At 43.0% G+C, this 20,449-nt stretch overlaps 2 protein-coding genes across 2 annotated transcripts; one reads left to right on the top strand and one right to left on the bottom strand.

Moving 5' to 3' along the window:
* Window positions 1–1,182: 1,182 nt before the first annotated feature.
* Window positions 1,183–4,513, bottom strand: LOC143331808 (tubulin beta-4B chain). Its single transcript, XM_076748980.1, has 7 exons — window positions 4,390–4,513; window positions 4,067–4,175; window positions 3,325–3,435; window positions 2,878–3,122; window positions 2,453–2,775; window positions 2,009–2,353; window positions 1,183–1,925 (listed from the first exon to the last, which is right to left on the bottom strand). Exons 1-7 carry the CDS (start codon window positions 4,444–4,446, stop codon window positions 1,778–1,780), a joined length of 1,338 nt encoding a protein of 445 aa, XP_076605095.1. The 5' UTR covers window positions 4,447–4,513; the 3' UTR covers window positions 1,183–1,777.
* Window positions 4,514–8,339: 3,826 nt separating this feature from the next.
* On the top strand, window positions 8,340–19,351 carry nrde2 (NRDE-2, necessary for RNA interference, domain containing). The gene is made up of 19 exons (XM_076749382.1): window positions 8,340–8,427; window positions 9,294–9,387; window positions 9,574–9,783; window positions 9,907–10,047; window positions 10,251–10,516; window positions 10,696–10,919; window positions 11,548–11,772; window positions 11,999–12,188; window positions 12,985–13,118; window positions 13,383–13,503; window positions 13,632–13,804; window positions 13,934–14,105; window positions 14,204–14,424; window positions 14,539–15,034; window positions 16,389–16,804; window positions 16,940–17,079; window positions 17,246–17,387; window positions 18,718–18,789; window positions 18,951–19,351. Exons 1-19 carry the CDS (start codon window positions 8,355–8,357, stop codon window positions 19,074–19,076), a joined length of 3,636 nt encoding a protein of 1,211 aa, XP_076605497.1. The 5' UTR covers window positions 8,340–8,354; the 3' UTR covers window positions 19,077–19,351.
* The last annotated feature ends 1,098 nt before the right edge of the window (window positions 19,352–20,449 follow it).

The following is a 20,449-nucleotide window of genomic DNA, read 5'->3' as shown; positions in this document are numbered from 1 at the left end:
GCTTGTAGCCATAGTCAGCGTGGCCTGACTATCAGGTGTCCTTGTTAACAAAGAAAATTAAATTAAAACTCACAAAGTATTAAAATGTCCAAATATTCATGAAGGCTGAGGGCAAAAGGCGACCCCCCTCATCTTAAACCTTTCTGTGTGTAAGTTAGCATCCACAGGTAGTTCAATATAACGTACATGTTGCTGTGGTCGGATGATATTCTTGCAGGAAGCAGAAAACAAATTTAAGCCTTCAAGAGAAACAAAGTTCAAGTGACAGGAAGCTTTAGATCATAAAGAGGTCTGTGTGTTATCTGTTAGTCAAATATTCAGGCCTCTTTTCCTTCTGCTGCAGTTAGCAGGTGATGCTTTGACACAAAGACCGGTGATGTCCTCCTCATGAGAGCATCACAAGACCGTAAACATCAACAAATACTCAGAAAGGTTAGAATTTCAGAATGAGCAGTGGTCAATGATTTAGGTGAAACAATCTAAGTGCGCCCGTGTGGTTTGACGAGAGTTAAAGTGAAAAACAGCCATCTGATAACTTCCTCTGATCTGAAGCACAGACACTTCACACATCCACTGCTCACTTTGCATAGATATAAGGATGTTATTATCAGGCGTTTATCTCCCACTGATCTTAAGGATATGTTGTTGTTTTTTTCCCCCACAGGCTGAACACTGGCTACAGCCTCTTTCTTTTGTGTGTGTGTGTAGTTGAGCTTGCCTGGCATTTAAACTAAACCAACCTGTTCCCTGTGAATATTTCATGACGCTCAGTCTTAAAGCTGTCAGCCTCTTAAATGTTCACTGATGCACTGAACCACTTGTTTTCTGCTACCAGTTGACCAGCAGCAACCTTCGGGCAGGGATATCTGATGACGCTGAACGTCGCATCAGGAACATTTGCAGAAACTACATACTAATGATACAAACTGAGAAATGGAACTTCCGTCTCAAACATTAAGAATTAGCGAAAAAAAACACTTTGGATTTGGATTCAGTCTTGACGTTGCTACTCTAGTCGGTGGGCTGCAGCTGAAGATTTACACACTTGAGGATATTTAGTCAAGCTAACGCATTTGAACGTGTAGATTCTAATTTGAGTGGCAGTCAGCCACCTGTAATGGTAAGTTCACTTCAGTTACACTGCTCAGTACACACAGTATGAGTAACCCACAGCATAGCACCAACTCATAAGATCTTTATTAAAATTTCAACTACACTTTTCATGTGGATAAAATCCCAGAACCACAGTGTTGAGTGTATTTTACAGGTTTTTCTTTTTGATGAATGAAATGATTTCATTCTCCTAAAAGACTACAGTCTAATCTCAAACAGAGCCAAGGGGCACATTCAGGAACGAGTGCCATGAACTGCTCAACGTTATATTCACTTACACAAATATATTCAAAAGTTGGAGCTGAACAAAGACGTAACAGACAAAGCGTGACCATTTAAATGAGTTCACAACACAACTGAGTGGACAAAATAATGCCAACACAAGTGAGGAAACAGAACACGTTGAAAACATTCATATCCAAAACACAAAGGAGGAACAGCGAAAAAACGAGAGTGAAAACAGAACAGACAACATTTAAACACCAAGGCTGGAAAAACCATTTGCACTCCCGCTCAGGCTGGACAAAGTAAGTGGAATTTTTGTTGTTGCTGTTGTTGTTTAACTCTTGTCCAAATTGATTTTAAGCCAATCATCAATAACGTGATGATGATTTCAACTGTGTTGTCCAGCCTGTTGCAGTGAAGAAAAGGTCATGGGTAGTATCTAGGCCAGCTCCTCGTCACCATCCTCCTCGAACTCGCCCTCTTCCTCAGCGGTGGCGTCCTGGTACTGTTGGTACTCGGACACCAGGTCGTTCATGTTGCTCTCAGCCTCTGTGAACTCCATCTCATCCATTCCCTCGCCAGTGTACCTGCAGCAAGTTCAGAATTACTCAAAGGAACAAAGGAACAAGAACGGCAACTTCTCCCCACTGTCCTGACATCTTTCACTCACCAGTGGAGGAAGGCCTTGCGGCGGAACATGGCGGTGAACTGCTCTGAGATGCGCTTGAAGAGCTCCTGAATGGCTGTGCTGTTGCCAATAAAGGTGGCGGCCATCTTGAGGCCGCGGGGAGGGATGTCGCAGACAGCTGTCTTGACATTGTTGGGGATCCACTCCACAAAGTAGCTGCTGTTCTTGTTCTGCACATTCAGCATCTGCTCGTCCACCTCCTTCATGGACATGCGCCCTCTGAAGATGGCGGCGACCGTAAGGTAGCGGCCGTGGCGTGGGTCGCAAGCTGCCATCATGTTCTTGGCATCGAACATCTGCTGGGTGAGTTCGGGGACTGTCAGAGCCCTACAAAAAGACAATTCAATTAGGATTTCTTTCAAATGTGTTCAAATACAACTTGAGGGGCTGATAAGACTTCTAAAAAGCAGGCTCCTGCCTCTCTACCTGTACTGCTGGCTGCCACGGCTGGTCAGGGGGGCAAAGCCTGGCATGAAGAAGTGGAGCCTGGGGAAGGGCACCATGTTGACAGCCAGCTTCCTCAAGTCAGCGTTGAGCTGGCCAGGGAAGCGCAGGCAGGTGGTGACCCCGCTCATGGTGGCGGAGACGAGATGGTTGAGGTCGCCGTAGGTGGGTGTGGTGAGCTTCAGTGTGCGGAAGCAGATGTCATACAGGGCCTCATTATCAATGCAGTAGGTCTCATCCGTGTTCTCGACCAGCTGGTGGACGGAGAGGGTGGCATTGTACGGCTCCACCACTGTGTCTGACACCTGGAGGGAAAGACGAGACAAAGGGAGGAAGAGGCATTAAAGCACAGAGAAGCAAACCAGGAACACAGTTTATTTGGAAATATTCTTGTGCATTATATGAACCTTAGGTGAAGGCACCACGCTGAAAGTGTTCATGATGCGGTCTGGGTACTCCTCTCGGATTTTGCTGATGAGCAGCGTGCCCATGCCGGAGCCAGTGCCTCCTCCCAGGGAGTGTGTGAGCTGGAAACCCTGGAGGCAGTCGCAGCTCTCTGCCTCCTTCCTCACCACATCCAGGACTGAGTCCACCAGCTCGGCCCCCTCAGTGTAGTGGCCTTTGGCCCAGTTATTACCTGCTCCGCTCTGGCCTGTGTTCATGCAAACAGAGAAATTAAAATCTTGGATCTAATGATACTTGAAACGTGACCGCATCATACATGCAAAGTCACACACAATTAACTTGCAGTGCACCGTGCATGGACTGAAAAAGGCCAGCTCCTTTACTCTGACAGGACCGTGGAAATGCTACTGAGTTACAACACACATGAATGTTCACATGTTAATTCTCACCAAAGACAAAGTTGTCCGGTCTAAAGACTTGTCCAAAGGGACCAGACCTCACAGAGTCCATTGTGCCTGGCTCCAAGTCCACCAGCACTGCACGAGGGACATACTTGCCACCTGGAGATGAAAACACATTCTCCTTTTAGTTAGCATGCATTAAACACTTTACCTTTTGCAATGTTACACAAACAAAGCAAAAAAGCATTTTGTGGGCCTAAACTAAGATATGGTGACCATTTATCATTTTACTAAATGTAAACAGTTTTGACACTGAGCAACCTGTTCAGCAATAACTGTAAATTACTATTATCATTATTGTCATTATTACTAGTACTACTACAACAGTTAGACTGCATGTCATACAGCCAGGTTTTGCTTTCCTAATCTGATCCTGGATCTTGAACAACTATGATGAGATAATGAGCCTCTGCTGCCTCTCATTAACTGCCATGTGTTTTGCTTTTATAAGGTGTGAAAACATTTAAGTTAATATTAAAGTTAAAGCTAATGCAAAGTGTTTCCTTAGCTGGAGGTTTGTTGATCAGTTGTATCTTGGAAACGGGGCGACAGTAACTAGGAAGGAGAGTGAAGCAGGGCCGATTTCTACTGGCTTCCAGAGGGATAACGGCCCTCTGCTGGATGGCTGCGGTACTAACAAGCCTTCCCAGTGTCATTGAGCTACCTTGGCTTCCACAGAAATGCGGTAATCGAACTCGGTAGCTCTGAACGCTTAGCAAGTGAAATTAACCTGTTGCCTCGTTGTAGTACACGTTGATTCGTTCCAGCTGCAGGTCGCTGTCCCCGTGGTATGTCCCGGACGGGTCGATGCCATGTTCGTCACTTATCACCTCCCAGAACTAGACACAGAAAAACAAACGAACCGTTAAATTAGCCGGCTAACTAGCATGACATACTTTAGCGAGTCAAACCCATCGGCGGTGTGGGCGCCGAGGCTATCATTAGCTTCGCTGCTAAGTAAGCTAAGTTATCTGCCCGCCCAATCCGAATTTAAACATTCACGCTCTTTTTCAGCGACTTAAGACCTCGCTTCACTCAAAAAACTATCCTCACCTTTGCTCCAATTTGGTTTCCACACTGGCCTGCCTGCAGGTGTACGATTTCCCTCATTTTGGTCGATATTTCAAACTTCTTCACAACAACAGACAAAGTTGTTACCGCTCTTACACTCCAGCAACGGACTAACCTGAGAAGGCAGGGACGATCCAGCTACAGATGGCCGATAAAAGCAATTGGACCAACTAAGTATCAGTCAGAGCATATCACACAGCTCATTGGTCGAGAAAACTTGGTTCCCAGTTTTGATTGGATGGTTGTACAGGGGCTGCGTTGCCTTGGTAATACAAAATAGAATTCGATACACAACAACGTTTTTGCAGAGACACGCCTAACGCTCGCCTTTGCGCAGCATTAATACATTGAAAGCCGAAAAAGAGGAGAGTGGTAGATTGATCTGTGACAACATTTATCAAAAATTATACCTCTTATTTCATAAATATAACGTCACTTTCCCCACCGCCTTGCTTTGTTGTGAACATGTTGTGAAAAACAGGAAATCCCCTCAAACAATGGCATACATATTTGCTCTATGATATCATATTTTTGTGTGGGTTCGTGTTAATAAAGCCACATGTAGGTTATCTAACTAATCCTCCGTGAAAGAAGAGGAATGAACAAATCATTGTTCTAACATGCTCAACTCACCTGGTGCACAAGGGCGTTTCCTGAAGGGATTTTGCTGGCATAGTTTTCAGTTCTCTCTCTCGTGGGGCCTGATCTTAAGATTCATCGAAAGAAAAAGTTTATTAAGTCAAATCAAATTATTTAACACAAAGTTTTCCTCACAATCATTGTCCAAGCTGAATCTTTTCTGCAAGCACTGATCAGATGGATAGACACCATTCAAGATTCTAAAGCTCACTTAGGACATAAGACATATACCATTTTCGTATCGTCTCTTCATCTTTGAATTATTAGAGAACATATTTGCTGTATGCTGCTCACTAAATGAAGATCTCCAATACAGAGTGGCCTCAGATCTGATACAAAAGGCTTTTTCTAGTGTGCTCCAATGCCTGCTGAACCATTATGATCAGTGGACTGGAGGTGATCACCTTATTTTATTCTCCAATAGAACAGTTAAGTCTTCATTTATCCCAAACTTCTCTGTGCTGTATTAAGTTTCCAAATTCATGCATTAAGTGGGTCACAGAGCATATTCTTCTTTCAATCAAAGCTCCCAAGATCAATGATATATGATTAGCAAGTATATACCTGTTGCTCCATTTGAATGTATTATGTTGTGTACTGTTTGCTTATTTACTGAATGAAGTTACAATAAAAGACAGTTTGCAAATCTGTGAAAGGTGAAAGACTGCCAGTGTCACAGGTGGTTTGTGTTTGCATTTATTATCCCAGAGAGAGATTTGTTTTCACCGCCAGTACCAGCCAGTTTAAATCATAATCAAAACATAATAGAAAGTCTGTTCCTCCTATTTCATCACAGATGGAGTCCCTATGTAGAATAGGAATTAAGCTATTTAATTGTACAACACCCTTTATAAAAAGAAAAATATCAGCAGTATTCACGTTGCCCTCTTCTGTACTTTCAACCATGTCACCTCTTCTAATGTAGTGGAATTTGTTCTTCCAGACAAAGCCGGAAGTCAAATGTTGTCAGACTTGAATGTCTGTTTATTGTCCCAGACTGACCTGCAGGAGTTGATGTTGTCCCTACATGGTAAAGATGAGTAATTGCCCTGAGTGTGGGACACTAGAAGGCCTGGGCTCACTTGTAATTGCAAAATAACTGCAAAGTTCAGAGGCTTCTCTTGGCCGCTCAATTAACATAGTTTTAAAGCACATTTCAAAATTCCAACATACAGATCACAAGTTCAAAAAAATGTTTCCCCACCGAAGAGAAACAGCCATCAGGGCAACTGAAGGTATTTGACTGCCTGTCAGTCCTAACGTCCTTAGCTGCAACGAGGAACCCACATCTGACTGATCATCTCTGACATCATGTTCTCTTCCATTCGATTCAGATTCTGCTCGTGTCATTCATCAAGCTGCAGGATGGTGCAACCTCCATCACTAACACGTTGTTGCATTATAATGCATTTACAGCACTGTTACTGCTTTACAGGGACAGACAGGAGTCATGCATTTTGTTCTACTTTAGATCTTTGTAACCAAGTGCAAAGATGATGTAAGGGAACCCAACAGCAACACTCAAAGGCAGAAAGGTTGAAATAAAGGTTGATGTCTGCCAAAAAAAAAAAAAGAGAGAACAGGCAAAACCAGGTGGACAAGCAAACGCATCCAAAAGGGGGTTAGGCAGAGAATTAACAAACTGTAGCTCAGGCAGGCAGAACAAAGGCTGGAAAGGGCAAATGCAAACTAGACAAGGAGTGAGCGGAAATGGGAGGTATGTCTGCTGAAAGACTAACGAGGGAAGCGGGGAGCATGTGAGCAGAAGGGTGGGGGAGGTCAGGTGATGGGACTGGCACGAAAGGGGTTACTGCAGGGCAGGAGGGAGTGGCTGCATCTGAAATGACAGGAGAGCTTTTCACAATGACGCTATTTCTTCCATCTTCTTCCGTGTTTTTCTAAGATCCCTCTTATTCAACATGTGATCTGCTGGTATAAATTTTGCCTCTTATTCTTGATGTAGAATACACATTACTTGGTATAATGCCAACAGAAAATCTGTGTAAGAATAATATATATTTCCTTACTATTTTAAGCATTTCCCCTTAAATTTGACACAAATCCTGTCCATGCATCCACGACTGGAGCGGTTCACTTTGCAGGATTATAATCTCTGCACAAAACATGAACTCTGTGCATCACCTGCAAAAAAGGAAAAATAATAAATGTCTTTTTCAAAGTGGATAACACATAATTTACACTTTACACTAATGTGTAGATGTTTTTCTTTTTATATAATATGATGTTGGACTACAAAAGCTACACGTAATACACTAAACAATAACAATGATAAGTATTGCAGAATGTGTTTGGGATTCTGGAACAGTGACTACATGTGCACCTGTAAAGCATCCAAGGTATGAGAGCCATGGAGCTGACTGTCATGGTATTGACATAATTACATTTTTAGTTAAAAAAAAAAAAAAAGAAAAAGTCCTGAAAAAAGAAGAAAAAAAAGAAACCCTTGTGCAAAGCAATTCAAAACAGCAGGCGTTCACAAAACCCTGCATGTGTCTAAGTTACATTCTGCTTTGGTGGAATTGTGTCAGATAAGAACTCATGTAAACTTGTCTGCTACAGATATTTAAATCGTGCATGTTGCTGAATACGATATGTAAAATCAGACAAAACTGATAATTTTTTCTCCCAAAGCTTTATTTGATCATTATCACACACACACACACACACACACACACACACACACACAGCATTCAGAATTCAAGGCAAATACACTACAGAGTAAAACTGGGGAATATCCAAAGAGATAAATAAATATAGTTAGTTTCTTTCTGATTAGAAGAGGTCATGATGGAAACAATGTAGGGCATCAATTCATTTTCAAATACACTAAACATTTTACATTGGTGTATGCTATTTGGCAGGAATAACGAAGATATTCATTTCTATGTAAAGCACTCATTTGCATCTGATTTCTTTAAGCTGCAAATAGATTGCTCACTTTTTTCTTCCACATTTCCATTTCATCACAATCAAAGTCTTAAATGTTAAAATGTGAAGTACAATCAGTCTTCAAGAAAACAAAAATAAGATAGGATGAGGACAGTAAAGTAGAAAAACAATGAAATAATGTAGCTACAAAGCATAGGCATAGTGATTCCAGTACTGACACACACGTTTCTAGCTTATTCCAGGTCATTTGAGCCAAAGCATAAGACAACAAAAAATAATAATAACAATCTGGCCCAAACATAACAGGGGTTTTTCTTTAAAAAGAAAAAAAAAAAAAAAAAAAAGTCATTTTATTTTGGTAACCGGCCGTCAACGACGTCATAATCCTGCGACCGTTTATGTGTATCATCATGGCGCTGTTTCCAGCTTTCGCAGAAGTAGAGAGCAACAAAGTTGAAGATTCGTCCAAAGGTTATCACTCTTTCATGTAGCACCCGTTTTAATATCGACTGTTACGCGCCTCAGTACTCTGCCGTCATTAAGTTTTGAGGATACATCTGGTGAACAACGAGCTAGCTGGTATTAGCCTGTCGTGCTGAATGGCAGACTGTAGCGTTATCTTACTGTCTTATCAAGAGGTTTACATACCGCTGCACTGTTTCCTCTGGCTTTTTGTTTGCCTCATATGTGATGATAGTGTCTCAGTCGTTGGGCGTTTGCGTCGCCTAAATTACAGTGTATATGTGCAGTGTATAACCTGTTCTTTGACAGGAGACTTCATGGCACTTGGCGATTAACTGCTGGTTTCTGGTTTATTCGTGATGTTGGTGCTATCCTTTTCCCGTTGACATCACTATTTCATAACTCAATGAGTGTGTTTACATACACTCTACTCTCCTGTTTTTGAGTCTTGTTGGCTTTGATAATATTTGGGACATGGACCATAGAGAAACGTGGTTATTTAGCTTCACAGAGACATGATTGTAACATTATTCCAGGATCCTGATCCTCTTTGGCAGCAGAGGTATGTCTTTGGCTCGTCCACATGCAGAAAAACAGCCTTTTCTGCACAGACTGCATTAACTCAGTTTAGTTTCAGGCTTCCTAGACTTTGCTGTATTTACTCATCCTTTGGATTTCATTTCTCCATCTAACTGTGAATGAAAGAGGAGGAAATGTATCCCCTACATTATTAGGATATGACTTAAAAAAAAACAAGTTACACACATGATTCTACACTGCATGTAAACACACTCAGTGAGTGATAATAATCATCATGATCTCTCAATCCTCATGACCACTGAATAACACTTTTTATGACCACTCTCTCCTTTCAGATTTAGACTGGCTGAAGAATAAGAGTTTTCAGACCGGAGATGCCCTCTCTCTTCACAGGCAGTATTTTAAGAAGACTGATGAGAAGGAATCAAGGTACAATGAAGCACTCTGTAACCCTGTTTAGAAATCTCATAAATGAATAGTTTTTCTGTTGCTTTTCATTATTCCAAGTACTCGAGAAATATTCAAATAAGTCTAATTTTGCTTGAGGCGGGTGTTTAGTTTGAATGTGTTCTCTTGCAACTCTCATTGACGTTGAGCTCACCTTATAATCTTCAGTGTGGACAGAGAGCTGAGCTCTGCGGAGGAGGAGACAGAAGAGCAGAAAGAGGGTTATGCTCCACCCAAAAAGAAGAAAAAGAAGAGTGAAAAGAAGAGGAAGAAGAAGAAAAAACACAAAAAGAAGAGTGGGACGTATTCGGACAGCAGTGGATCTGACTCTGAAACGATTTACCCCAGTGACCTCAAAAGGAAAAAAGAGGCAGATGGGTATAGACACATGCTTGTACATCACACGTTCTATCACTCTACATTTTACACACAATAGTGCTGCCTTACTTCTGCTCTGTGGTTATGATTGATGTGTGTGTGTGTGTGCGCACATCCATGCAGGCCTCAAGCTGCTCCGTTAGCAAGCCGTTTCTCCTGGCTGGATGACCTCCAGTCGCCCACAGAGCAGCTGTTCTGTGTGGACCGTAAAGCAGACCAAGCCAACTGGACGTACAAGTCCCTGTACAGAGGAGATGTTGCCAGGTAACACACACACACACACACACACCCATTCACACACTCTCTTTCTCCTAACCTTTTCATTTTTCAAGGATTGTCTGTCTTAGTGACTGTCCCTGCTCATACTGTCGCTACCTGGTTCTACCATTTTTTGGCACTTTTTTTTTTTTTTTTTTGTAGTGGGCTATCATTTTAAAGATCATTTTGAAACTGTCTGTGTGTTCCAGGTATAAGAGGAAAGGCAGCTCGTCCCTGGGACTGGACCCTCACAGACAGGGAGTCAGCTGGGAGGAGTCAGAGTCAAATAAGAAACAGAAAGGCAGGGCCAAGAAGGAAGCAGCCGACAGATACTTCTCGACAGTCAGTTGCCAGCAGCTCAGGTCCGAGCCCCCTGTTCCTACAATCCCCAAGATTCCCGAGTGCAGTGATTCCCTCAGCCCCACAACCTTCCTCCCACTGGGTGATGATGAGGAGAACAAAGGAGGAGAGACGGGTAAGAGCTTTCGCCACAACACGCTGTGAAGATGCAGATTTTATTGGGTCAAAACAGTCTAGCAAAAACCACAGCTGTTGTCATTTCAGTATGACTTACAAAGCCACGCATACCTTTATATTTTCAATTTTATTTGTAATCCTCACCGCTTACTCTAAACCTTTAATGTGTCAATCCAGGTGACAGAGTGCAGACATCATCCGTGAATCCCCTCGGTGTGTATGACTCCTCCACGGCCCTGTGGCTGCAGGGAAGGGGACAGCCGGAGCAGACAGAGCAGCAGAAGAAGGACACGCAGACGGGGCAGAGTGTGCTTTTGGCCGGGAGGACTGAAGAGTTCAACAGGCGACTCAGAGAGCAGCCAGCAGACACGCAGCTCTGGGTGAAATTCATACAATACCAGGTACAAAGACTCTGCTTTTGTCACTATATTTACTTCCTTTACAATCAACTTGGGATAATGCACCACACAGTATGTCGGTGTTTGTATGGAGGTCTATGTGTCAGTGTTTGTGAGGGGTTTGTCCATGTGCATTGTAATAAGGATATTAAAGGATAAGGGAAGCCTTATTCTAGATTCTTCTAATCCTCGACAAATCCCAGATCCCAAAGACCAAAACGAACAATGTGTTACCTGTCTGTGGCACTTAAAGACCATTCATTACTACTGAAGACATAAATCTTTAAAAAATAGATCTGGAACGTGTCGTATATGCTTTTTGAAAAGGCTTTGTACTTTCTCAAAAAACAGCTGGTCACTGAAGTTTTTTTTTTTTAGCAAATAATACTCAAATAAAACCCAACTGAGTAGCAACTGGCTACCTTGGGCCACACGTAAGGGGACAATAAAGTTCAAGTTGAAATTTGAAAGTTAAATTGCAAACTAAGCTCCATTTGTACTGTCTGTAGACCGTCACATGGTGGGTAGGAAAAACCAATAATATATATGGACTCTTCAACAATTAAGTAATTCCTTGAATTATTCCGATGCAGCAGTATTTTAAACTCACCATCTCCTCTTCTCTCTCCAGGATGAGCTGAATGCGACAGCGTTCGGAGGCAACGAGGAGCAATATGGCAGCGAGTCGGCTGAGCACCGTCGCTCTTCCCAGCGAGCGGTCCTGGAGAAAAAGCTGAGCATCGCAGAGCGCGCAGTGGCCACCAACCCCTGCTGCATCGCTCTGCAGCTGGAGAGGCTCAGGATCTGTCAAGAGCTCTGGGAGCCCTCACTTCTGGCTAAAGAATGGAAGAAACTGGTCAGTGCACAGTCTTTGTGTTTCCATGTAACTCAGCGCTGCACGTTCAAAACCCGATTACGTATTTTTTGTATTCAGTTACACACTGCCGTCTTAGAAGCAAAGGTTCCTCCATATTTTCTTCTATAGCATTGAATGCTTCTGTGAGCCTGCAAAATGGTCACATTCCTACTTTTTGTCAGTGACTTGTAAGCTTGTAGTCACTGTAACGCGGCTTGTATTTCAGGTGTTCCTCCACCCAAACAGTGCCCCCTTGTGGAGGGAGTATCTGCTGTTCACCCAGAGCTACTTCAGCAACTTCACTGTGTCAAAGGTCAACTCTGCCTACGGGAAGTGTCTGAGCACGCTCAGCGCTGTGCGTGACGGCAGCATGGTGTCTCACCCAGCCCTCCCAGGGATTGAGGAGGACATGTTGGGTGAGCAAGGTTTTGTTTTAGCTTTTACACTCCGAGAGGACGGCGAAGTGCCCGGGTTCCCAACTTGAGGAGAGGGTGACAGAGGTTCACAGGGTGTCATGAGGCCTTCTTGATTTTAAAGGATGCAAGACAACTTTTTTTTTTAGAAAATGTACAGCACATTATTAGTTTTAAAGTTTGAACACAATATTATATATTATGCGCTATATTCACAGAGTCCTCAGTCTCTGCTGAGCAGCCTTGTCCCACATTAGAAAAGTACCAAAGAACTAATAGAGCAATGGCCAAGCGTCAGGGAGAAGAAAAGACTGAATTTATCACAAAAGAAGAATTCCATTAAGTATGTATGATTATTAAAAATGTTTAAAAAAAAAAAAAAAGAGCATAATTTGGACAGAGAATTTTCTCAAAGCTCATCTTTGATGAGTATTCACAGAAAAGAATCTGCTTAAAATTCATCCAAGTCGTTCATTGTACACAGACTTCTGCAGTTATTCCATTCACTGTTTTGGGATAATTACACAGTTTATCAGTTGTTCTGTCCTCTTATTGTTATGCATCAGTTTACTCAATGAGAGAAAGGGGTTCCCTAAGGAACAAGGTTGGGAACCACTTAGTGGATAGCAGTTCCACATTCACTTACTCTGCTCAGTTTCTCAGTCAGCCCAGTTTTATCACCTTCTGTTCACACATATAAATACAAACAGACACTTAATCAACATGTGATACATTCTGTTTTTGTTTGTTTGTGTTTGTGTGGTCAGTGTTTACTGAAAGTTGTTTTCTTTCTGTCCAGATATCTTCACCCAGCAGTGTCACTTCCTGCGTCAGTCTGGACATTCAGAGAAGGCGATTTCTCTGTTTCAGGCCATGATCGATTTTACTTTCTACAAACCTGACAGTGTACGAGAACTGCCCACCAAGCAGCAGGTAAACACACACACACACAGACGATAAAGCACTAAAACTGGACAGGGACTAAACATAATCCTAATTTGAGCATTTAGATTGTAAATCTAAATAATCTTGGCCATAAATCATAATACTGTAATGATGACTAAGAGAAATTAGTTTTTTTTTTAATTAATAAATTATTTTTTAATTTGTATAATGCATGTGCACAACACACATCGACGCAGGCAACTCGATACAGGGGTTTCATGATGCCAAATGTTTTATGTGGAATGAGCGCAGGTTGAGTTCTTTGAGCCGTTCTGGGACAGCGGGGAGGCGAGGGTCGGAGAGCCGGGGGCCAGAGGTTGGAAAGCCTGGATGCTTCAACAAGAGCGAGGAGGGTGGCTACAGCCCAGTGCAGGTGAAACACACACACACACACACAAACGCACACACAGACATCCTCACAGCTTTATTTAGTATTGATGTGATGGTTAAAATCAGAACAAATACAAGAAAATGAGCTTCACGTTCTGTGTGCGTTCACAGAGGAAGAAGAGGAGGAGGATGAGGATGAGGAGGAGGTGAAGGATCGGAGCCAGCCCAGACACACAGTCTGGTTGGATGTGGAGTCTTCTCGCGAGGCAGCTCACTGGCTGCCCTGGAGGCCCGACAAAGCCAAAGGCCAGTCAGAAGAGGACTGCGAGGACCCGGACAGACAGGTACTGGTTTAAAGTGTCTGTGCTCATGTGCGGCATGTTTGCAAGACATTTACAGAATGATTACATTAACACAGCAAATAGATGTGACCACTTTGTTTCATTTCCTCGTCCCTTTCTCTCCGACTGTAGGTGTTGTTTGATGACATCGGCTCCTCGCTAATTTGTCTGTCCTCACCAGAGCTCCAGCTCCGTCTTCTTCTCCGTTTCTTGTCATTCCTGGGGCTGCCCGTAGACTCTGTGCTCTCTGCTGCCCCCTGTCAGCCTGGCCTGCTGCTGGAGAACCTTTCTCTGCTCACTCAGGGTGAAAATGACAGAATAATACAAACTACCTATTTACTGTTTATAATATAACCATCAACTTGAAGACAGTGACAAGTCTGACTCCATGTCGCATCTTAGGTCATCAGCTCCAGCGTCCTCTGACCTCTCATGACCTACCTGACTCCGGGGTCAACTCTGTAGGTCTCATGACCACTCTCCAGGGACCAAGGAAGTTGGTGGGGCTCGGGAAACAGGGTGAGACGTTTGTCACCCATGTGTTCAGTATGGTCCAACCCGTCCTTCCAGCCCAGCACCGAGCCATCCTGTCACTCAGCTGGATGCGGTACGAGAAACTCAAGGTGGGAGTTTGTCTGACTTCTGGAAGAAATGAGCATTTTGGTCCACTTGATTTCAATTCAAAAGAGTGTCTGACCCTTTGCACTTATTTTCTCACGTATTTGTGTATATGGCAGGTCTTGCGCTGCCTCCATGGTGGCAACAAAAAGCGTCTCCGCTCTCAGGGCAAGAGCAGCAAACGAGTTGCCAAGCAGCTGCTCAAAGAACCCGACAACCGGTCGTCGTTGGCACTGTGGCGGGAATACGCCCACCTGGAGTGGATGCTGGGCAACGTCGACGAGGCTCGCAAAGTCTTCTCCACGGCCACAGCAATAGGGGGAGCCAAAGGGCTGAGGAGCCCCACCCTCTGTGAGCTGTGTCTGCTGTGGGCCCAGCTGGAGGTGGAGGATGGCTCAGGTGTGCGAGGAGGAGCACTAACTGATGCCACGGTGTCCCCAGCTGTGTGTGTACTAGCCAGGCTAGCAGAAGGAACCTCCTCATCCTCCTCTTCATCTACCCAGCCCCTCTCTCTGGTTTCCATCCTGAAAGCCAGGAGGTCGTATGAACAGGCTCTGACTGCCGGCTTGTCAGCCCTGGACCAACACCCCCACAGCCCTCAGGCCTGCAGAAAAGGTTCACGTTACCAACAGCTTCTCTTTGCTTCACCTCTCACATATGTGCTGCATAGGTCCTACATCAGGAATATATCAATATATCAGTGGTTTTGCATGTTTTAAACCATTTCCTACAAATCTTGTTCACTCCAAACATACCACGCCATTTGTTTCGATTCATTACTGCACATTTATCATGCTGCCAGTGTTTTGTGATCATTTTAGTACGACATGAAAATCAACTTACAAACTTGAAAAGTTCATTACAGCCCAGAATTACAAAGCATGTTTCAAAGGGACCTTTCAATGAACCTGTTCACCCGTGGAATGTTCCCAACAGATGTTTTTGGAGCATTCCACAGCTTTTCCCTGTTTAGTTGCTCGTGTCCCAACCTGCCTGAAACATGTTGCTGCGTCAAATTCAGAATAAGCAGATATTTACAAAAATCACTGAAGCTGATGAGGTAGAACATTAAATATATTTTCTTTGTTGTGTTTTCAATTGATGATATACCAAAAAGGATTATCAGGTTATCACATTGTTTTCTGTATGTTTTACACAGTATCTTGGAATCAGGGTTGTCAAACTCACTGTGTGAAACTCACCTGAGTCATTTTTATGTTAGGTAACATCAGGCCAGGGATTGCTGTGCTGCTAAAAACAGAGTTGTCTGCTTGCTGTGACTGAATCCATGTAACTGATAGTAGAAACTGAATTTTAAAATGATTGTTATTGTGGATTGGTCACATCTTGACAATACCCAGTCCACCTAATCAGGTGTCTGTGGTGATACCTATCGAGCAGATCAGATTGGCATATACCTAATTATTATTCAAGATATTAGTATAAGTACATTTTTATACTTTTAATTATTGAACAAAAGTATTCCTAAACTAATAGTAGTCACTGGTCTCTAGATTACATTTTATCTTGTGTACTAGTAGGTCTGGTATATTTTTGTACAGCAACAAAGCTGTTTGTCAGAGTTGAGCTAAAGCATTCAGTTTCTTGGTGATTTACAGATAGTGGTTGGAGTAAAAGCCAATGAAAAACAAAATTGAGACTAGTCATGTGATGCATGAGAGGTCAGTAAAACTAAAGAAACTAAAGCAAAAAAAAAGCCCCCCAAATGTACTCCGCATTTGAATGCAGGGATCACATTTATTAGGCTTTTTTTTTTTTTTTTTTTTTTTTTTTTACAGATGATATTTTGACATGTCAGCGTAGGAAAGCCCAGGTAACTTATTAAGAGTGAATTTCATTTAGCTGCTTCGCTTTCCAAGTCCTGCTTTTGTTCGTGCTGGCTCACTGTCACGCTGTCGTGCCTTATTGGGACATGATGATTTTACTTCTCATCTCATCATTCCACCAGGTCAAGAGGACCTTCTAGGAGAGAAGCTGAGGCTGAGAGGCCTGACAGGCTGCTACGCTCTGTTTCAGTACCTCACTGTGGGCATCCAAGCAGCTAACGCCATCTACAGCCAGGCCAGAGAGCAGATGGAGGAGCTGCACCGCACACTAATGCTTGACAAGCAGCTCAACAGTAACGAGGAAGCCAACCTCGCTAACACGGATGCTAGCCAGGCTGCAGCTGTTTCCAGCCATATCAGCAGGCACGATGCTAACAGGCTAGCTTCTGAGTGTGAGGTATTAGCAGTGCAGCAGGCGGCGATGCTTAGATATCACAACAGCATCGGTGTGTTTCCCCTGCTTACACTGAGACAGGCGCTGACCTCTGCCCTCTCCACCTGGCCCTGCAGCGCCCCCCTCTGGAGCATATATGTACAGGTAAGACATGATCACCTTGGAAGAGGACAAAACTAATTTTTTTAATCATCACAATCAATCGGTCATCTGGACTGAGCTTCAGTAACAACTACTTGCCCCTTGTCTTGAATGACTGTCGTGCGATCTGTGTTTAAGGTGGAGGACCGTTACCACAGTGCAGGCCGGGCGCGTCGCTTTTTTCACTCTGTAACCAGGGACAACAGCAGCGTGTTGCCGCGTCTCTTTGCCATTGTTGCCGAACAAAAAAGGAAGCAGCTGGTGGATGCTGCTCAGAGGTAAGCGCAGAAAGGAAGATGAGCAGGTGCAGGGTCGTTCTGCACTGATGGAATAAGCATCGCAACACCTTCAAAAGGTGCAGTCAAGATGCCATGATTGTTTTTTTTTTTCCATTCTTTTGTGCAAAAACTAAATACTGTGTATATATTTTTACGGTCTTTACAGGTCTTGTTGCCACGATGCCGCCTTGCCCATCCTGCCAGAGAACGGCCTCAGTAACCGTATCCGTGGACTGTTTGAAAGTGCCACAGCAACAGAGACGGGCTCTCGCTGTCCTTTACTTTGGAGGATGTATGTGCACTTCCTGGTGAGACGGCACACAACACACACAAACTCACAGCTTTACCGCCGCTGTGAGGACACTGTGCCGAGCTCACTTCCTGCTGACCGGTCAGCTGAGGAAAAAATACAAATTAGGGGAAGTTCAGAATCCTTTTCAGCAGTTACTCCATTAGTCAGAACAGCAGCGTGGTTACAGAGTTCACTGACAGGGTGTGTTCGTATAAAGCAAGTGCAGGCCTAATCATCTGTCAGCTATCTACCTAAATTAAACAAAAGACATTTTGTATGAGAATGCTTCATAGTATTTTAGAAATGAAATCTAACTAAAATGAAAGAGTCTGTCTGTCTGTATCTCTGTCCACTGATTTTCTCAACTACAGTTCATTCGATGGACTTCACACTTTCTTGGCGGGTGTACTGCTGAGGACCCAAGGAAGTGAAATTTTGAGTGTGAAGTAGCTGAGAAACATCTTTCAGAGGATGCAGGGCTGAAGAGCCCCCGCAGTTCTAAACAGAGCAGTTCCAGACCCAGAACCCCTCATCTTTCTGTGAAATCTCCAGTTTTGAGGATGGTGACTTGTGTGCAATCCTCTGAAATGGAATTGAATTCTAATTCTGTCATTCAGTCAACACAATGTTGGTTCATAATTTTGTAAGAGTAGTGTAGCTCCTTTAAGGAATAGGGCAGTACGTCATGTGTGTGCACAGTGAGTGCGTAGTTGAGTAAGAGAGCAAGTGTCAGAAACGTGACGGTGAATGTGAGTGGAGCAGAGGAGAAGGTTAGCAGAAAGTTGTCAATCTGAAAGCTGTCAAATGTTATTAAATGAAGAAGCAGGAAAAACTAGAATGAATGTTTGCAACTGCTGCATGTAGAACTGTGGGGGCTCCCTGGTTCTGCAGGTCGATGATACTGAGAAAGCTGTAAGCAGCAATACTCCAAGCAGTCAGCCCATTGCCAACATGCATGGTTTGAATGGACACTGCACTGGTCCAATTAAAATCAGGATTTTTCTAAAATATTTTCAAAGTATTCAAATCAAATACAAATGTCTACTTTTGAAAAGCCTGCTGTGCCTTTAAGATCCTATTTTGCTCTGCATGTCATTGTGCTTGTTAATCTCTGATCTTACCACCTATTTCTTCTTCTTGTCCCAAATATTGACTCAGAGATTGATGCATAAGAACTAACACATATAGTAAGACCAGCCTCTACAGTTATGCGCTTTATGTAATTTGTACATTTGGATACGCAAATATTGACCATCATTACAAGGTCTTATGCCTGTGCTTTGTGTGTGTGTGTGTGTGTGTGTGTGTGTGTGTGTGTGTGTGTGTGTGTGTGTGTGTATTTGCAGGTGTCAGAAGGGAAAGTGGATAAAGCCACAGGGATCTTCTACAAGGCCTTACAGAATGTCCCCTGGGCTAAGGTGTGAAACACAAAAGTTATATTTCATAAATGCAGTCATACCTGTCAACTTTGTCTTAAATCCTACGCATTATTAATCAAATTAATCATCTCCCTCTCTCTTTGTATGTGTGTATGAATGTATATGTGCATTTTTGCACATACGTGTGTATGGCATTTCAGGGTTTGTACATGGACGGAGTGCAGTTGTTCCCGGAGCACCTGCAGGAGTTTTTAGATCTGATGACAGAGAAAGAACTCCGGCTCAGACTACCTTTAGAAGAACTGGATATACTACTGGAGGACTGAACGCAGTCACACACACATCATTCAGCAACTTGAGTTTGCTTTACTAGCAACATCCCAACCCACATATTGACGCACTTGATGGCAAGAAGAGGAGACACGTGCAAACTCAGACACTCACACACATGCATAGCTGCAGTATTAAACAGGAAAGTTGCAGTTATCTAAAGGTGGGCAAGGAGCCACCCTTTGTACATTCTAGTGCTTTGCTTTCACAGCACACCACCAGGACTGTGTTTTTGTATCTGATACTGTCAATAAATGCGATTTTCAGTTATGTGTGTGTGTGTGCTGTAGCTTTGTTCATGTATACATACTGAGGTTGAAGGCCTGTGTTTCAAATGAAATATCCTATAATAAAATTCTATGACATTTATAGTTGATCTGATTGTGAAGAGATACTCCATATTAGAGTCTACTCTAAGGAACTGTAAACAAATACAGAGATAAATGAGAAACATAAGGAAGAAAGAAAAAAGATTACACTGCCTTAGCATTTGATAGAGGCATGACTATCAAAATTTTAGCTGGCAATGTTCACATGCAAATGCTCCTCGGTTAAGAAAGTCCATGATGGTGATGGGAATGAAGTGAAATGATACTGTATCTCTGCACCTTGGTGAAACAGCCTTACCCAGATACCAAGAATAGAAAAACAGACTGCAGTGCCAAGTTTAGGAAGCTGTCACTTTCCATGTAGTGTTGTTTTTTAAGTTGGTTCTAGCTTTCAGTATTTTTTTTTATATTGAATTTCAGGTTTTATGCTGTTGCTGTTATTTTTATTTTTTATTTTTAAATGTATTTAAAACCTTTCTAATTTTAAGAATTACATTTTAAACCTAGACAATTCAATCTCTTAATTTTTTATTTTTGCTTATATACCCTTGGTAAGTTTTATTCATTCATTCCCTTTGTGACTTGCAACACTTTTTTAGCAACTCACCTGTGAATCACCTGAAAGTTTTCAACGACCCTATTCCCATATTACGCATCACACAAGATATACTGTACTCAGCGCCGGTGGAGTCTCTCCCTCCTTCCATTGTTGCCGCGCCGTGGTTTGACGCATTGCAGATCCGCATTGGCCAATCAGCGGCTTCTGTACAGGGTGCAGAATATTGCGGGTCTGCTCTGTCCAATCAGCATCCATCTCTCAAAAACAAAACCGCATCTTCTCCAGTGCCGTTAGCCGCGCTGTTAAGAAAGTATCCTTCCGCCTGCATAAAAGTCTGTGTAACACAAACTAGTCCGTCACTTTCAACATACTAAAAACCTAGCGTAGATGCGAGGAACTTCCCCTTCAGAGTCGCTTTTTACACCTTTTTCTTTTAAAGGCAAACAACTATTATTATGAACAATTCAATTATTTTAATTAA

The sequence above is a fragment of the Chaetodon auriga genome, chromosome 14 (genome assembly GCF_051107435.1).
Source record: "Chaetodon auriga isolate fChaAug3 chromosome 14, fChaAug3.hap1, whole genome shotgun sequence".
NCBI lineage: Eukaryota > Metazoa > Chordata > Actinopteri > Chaetodontiformes > Chaetodontidae > Chaetodon > Chaetodon auriga.
The sequence above is the reverse complement of the archived record's forward strand: the minus strand, read 5'-3'. Positions and strand labels throughout refer to the sequence as shown.

What these genes read in the sequence shown, in the direction of transcription:
- LOC143331808 (XM_076748980.1), bottom strand. Translation starts at nt 4,446, where the DNA reads ATGAGGGAAATCGTACACCTGCAGGCAGGCCAGTGTGGAAACCAAATT. An exon ending in CGTGGCAGCCAGCAGTACAG is followed by an intron (nt 2,354 to 2,452) that starts GTAGAGAGGCAG and finishes GTCTTTTTGTAG; the next exon opens with GGCTCTGACAGTCCCCGAAC. An exon ending in CGCAAGGCCTTCCTCCACTG is followed by an intron (nt 1,926 to 2,008) that starts GTGAGTGAAAGA and finishes AACTTGCTGCAG; the next exon opens with GTACACTGGCGAGGGAATGG.
- nrde2 (XM_076749382.1), top strand. Translation starts at nt 8,355, where the DNA reads ATGTGTATCATCATGGCGCTGTTTCCAGCTTTCGCAGAAGTAGAGAGC. An exon ending in AGTTGAAGATTCGTCCAAAG is followed by an intron (nt 8,428 to 9,293) that starts GTTATCACTCTT and finishes CTCTCCTTTCAG; the next exon opens with ATTTAGACTGGCTGAAGAAT. An exon ending in TCTGGAGCATATATGTACAG is followed by an intron (nt 16,805 to 16,939) that starts GTAAGACATGAT and finishes TCTGTGTTTAAG; the next exon opens with GTGGAGGACCGTTACCACAG.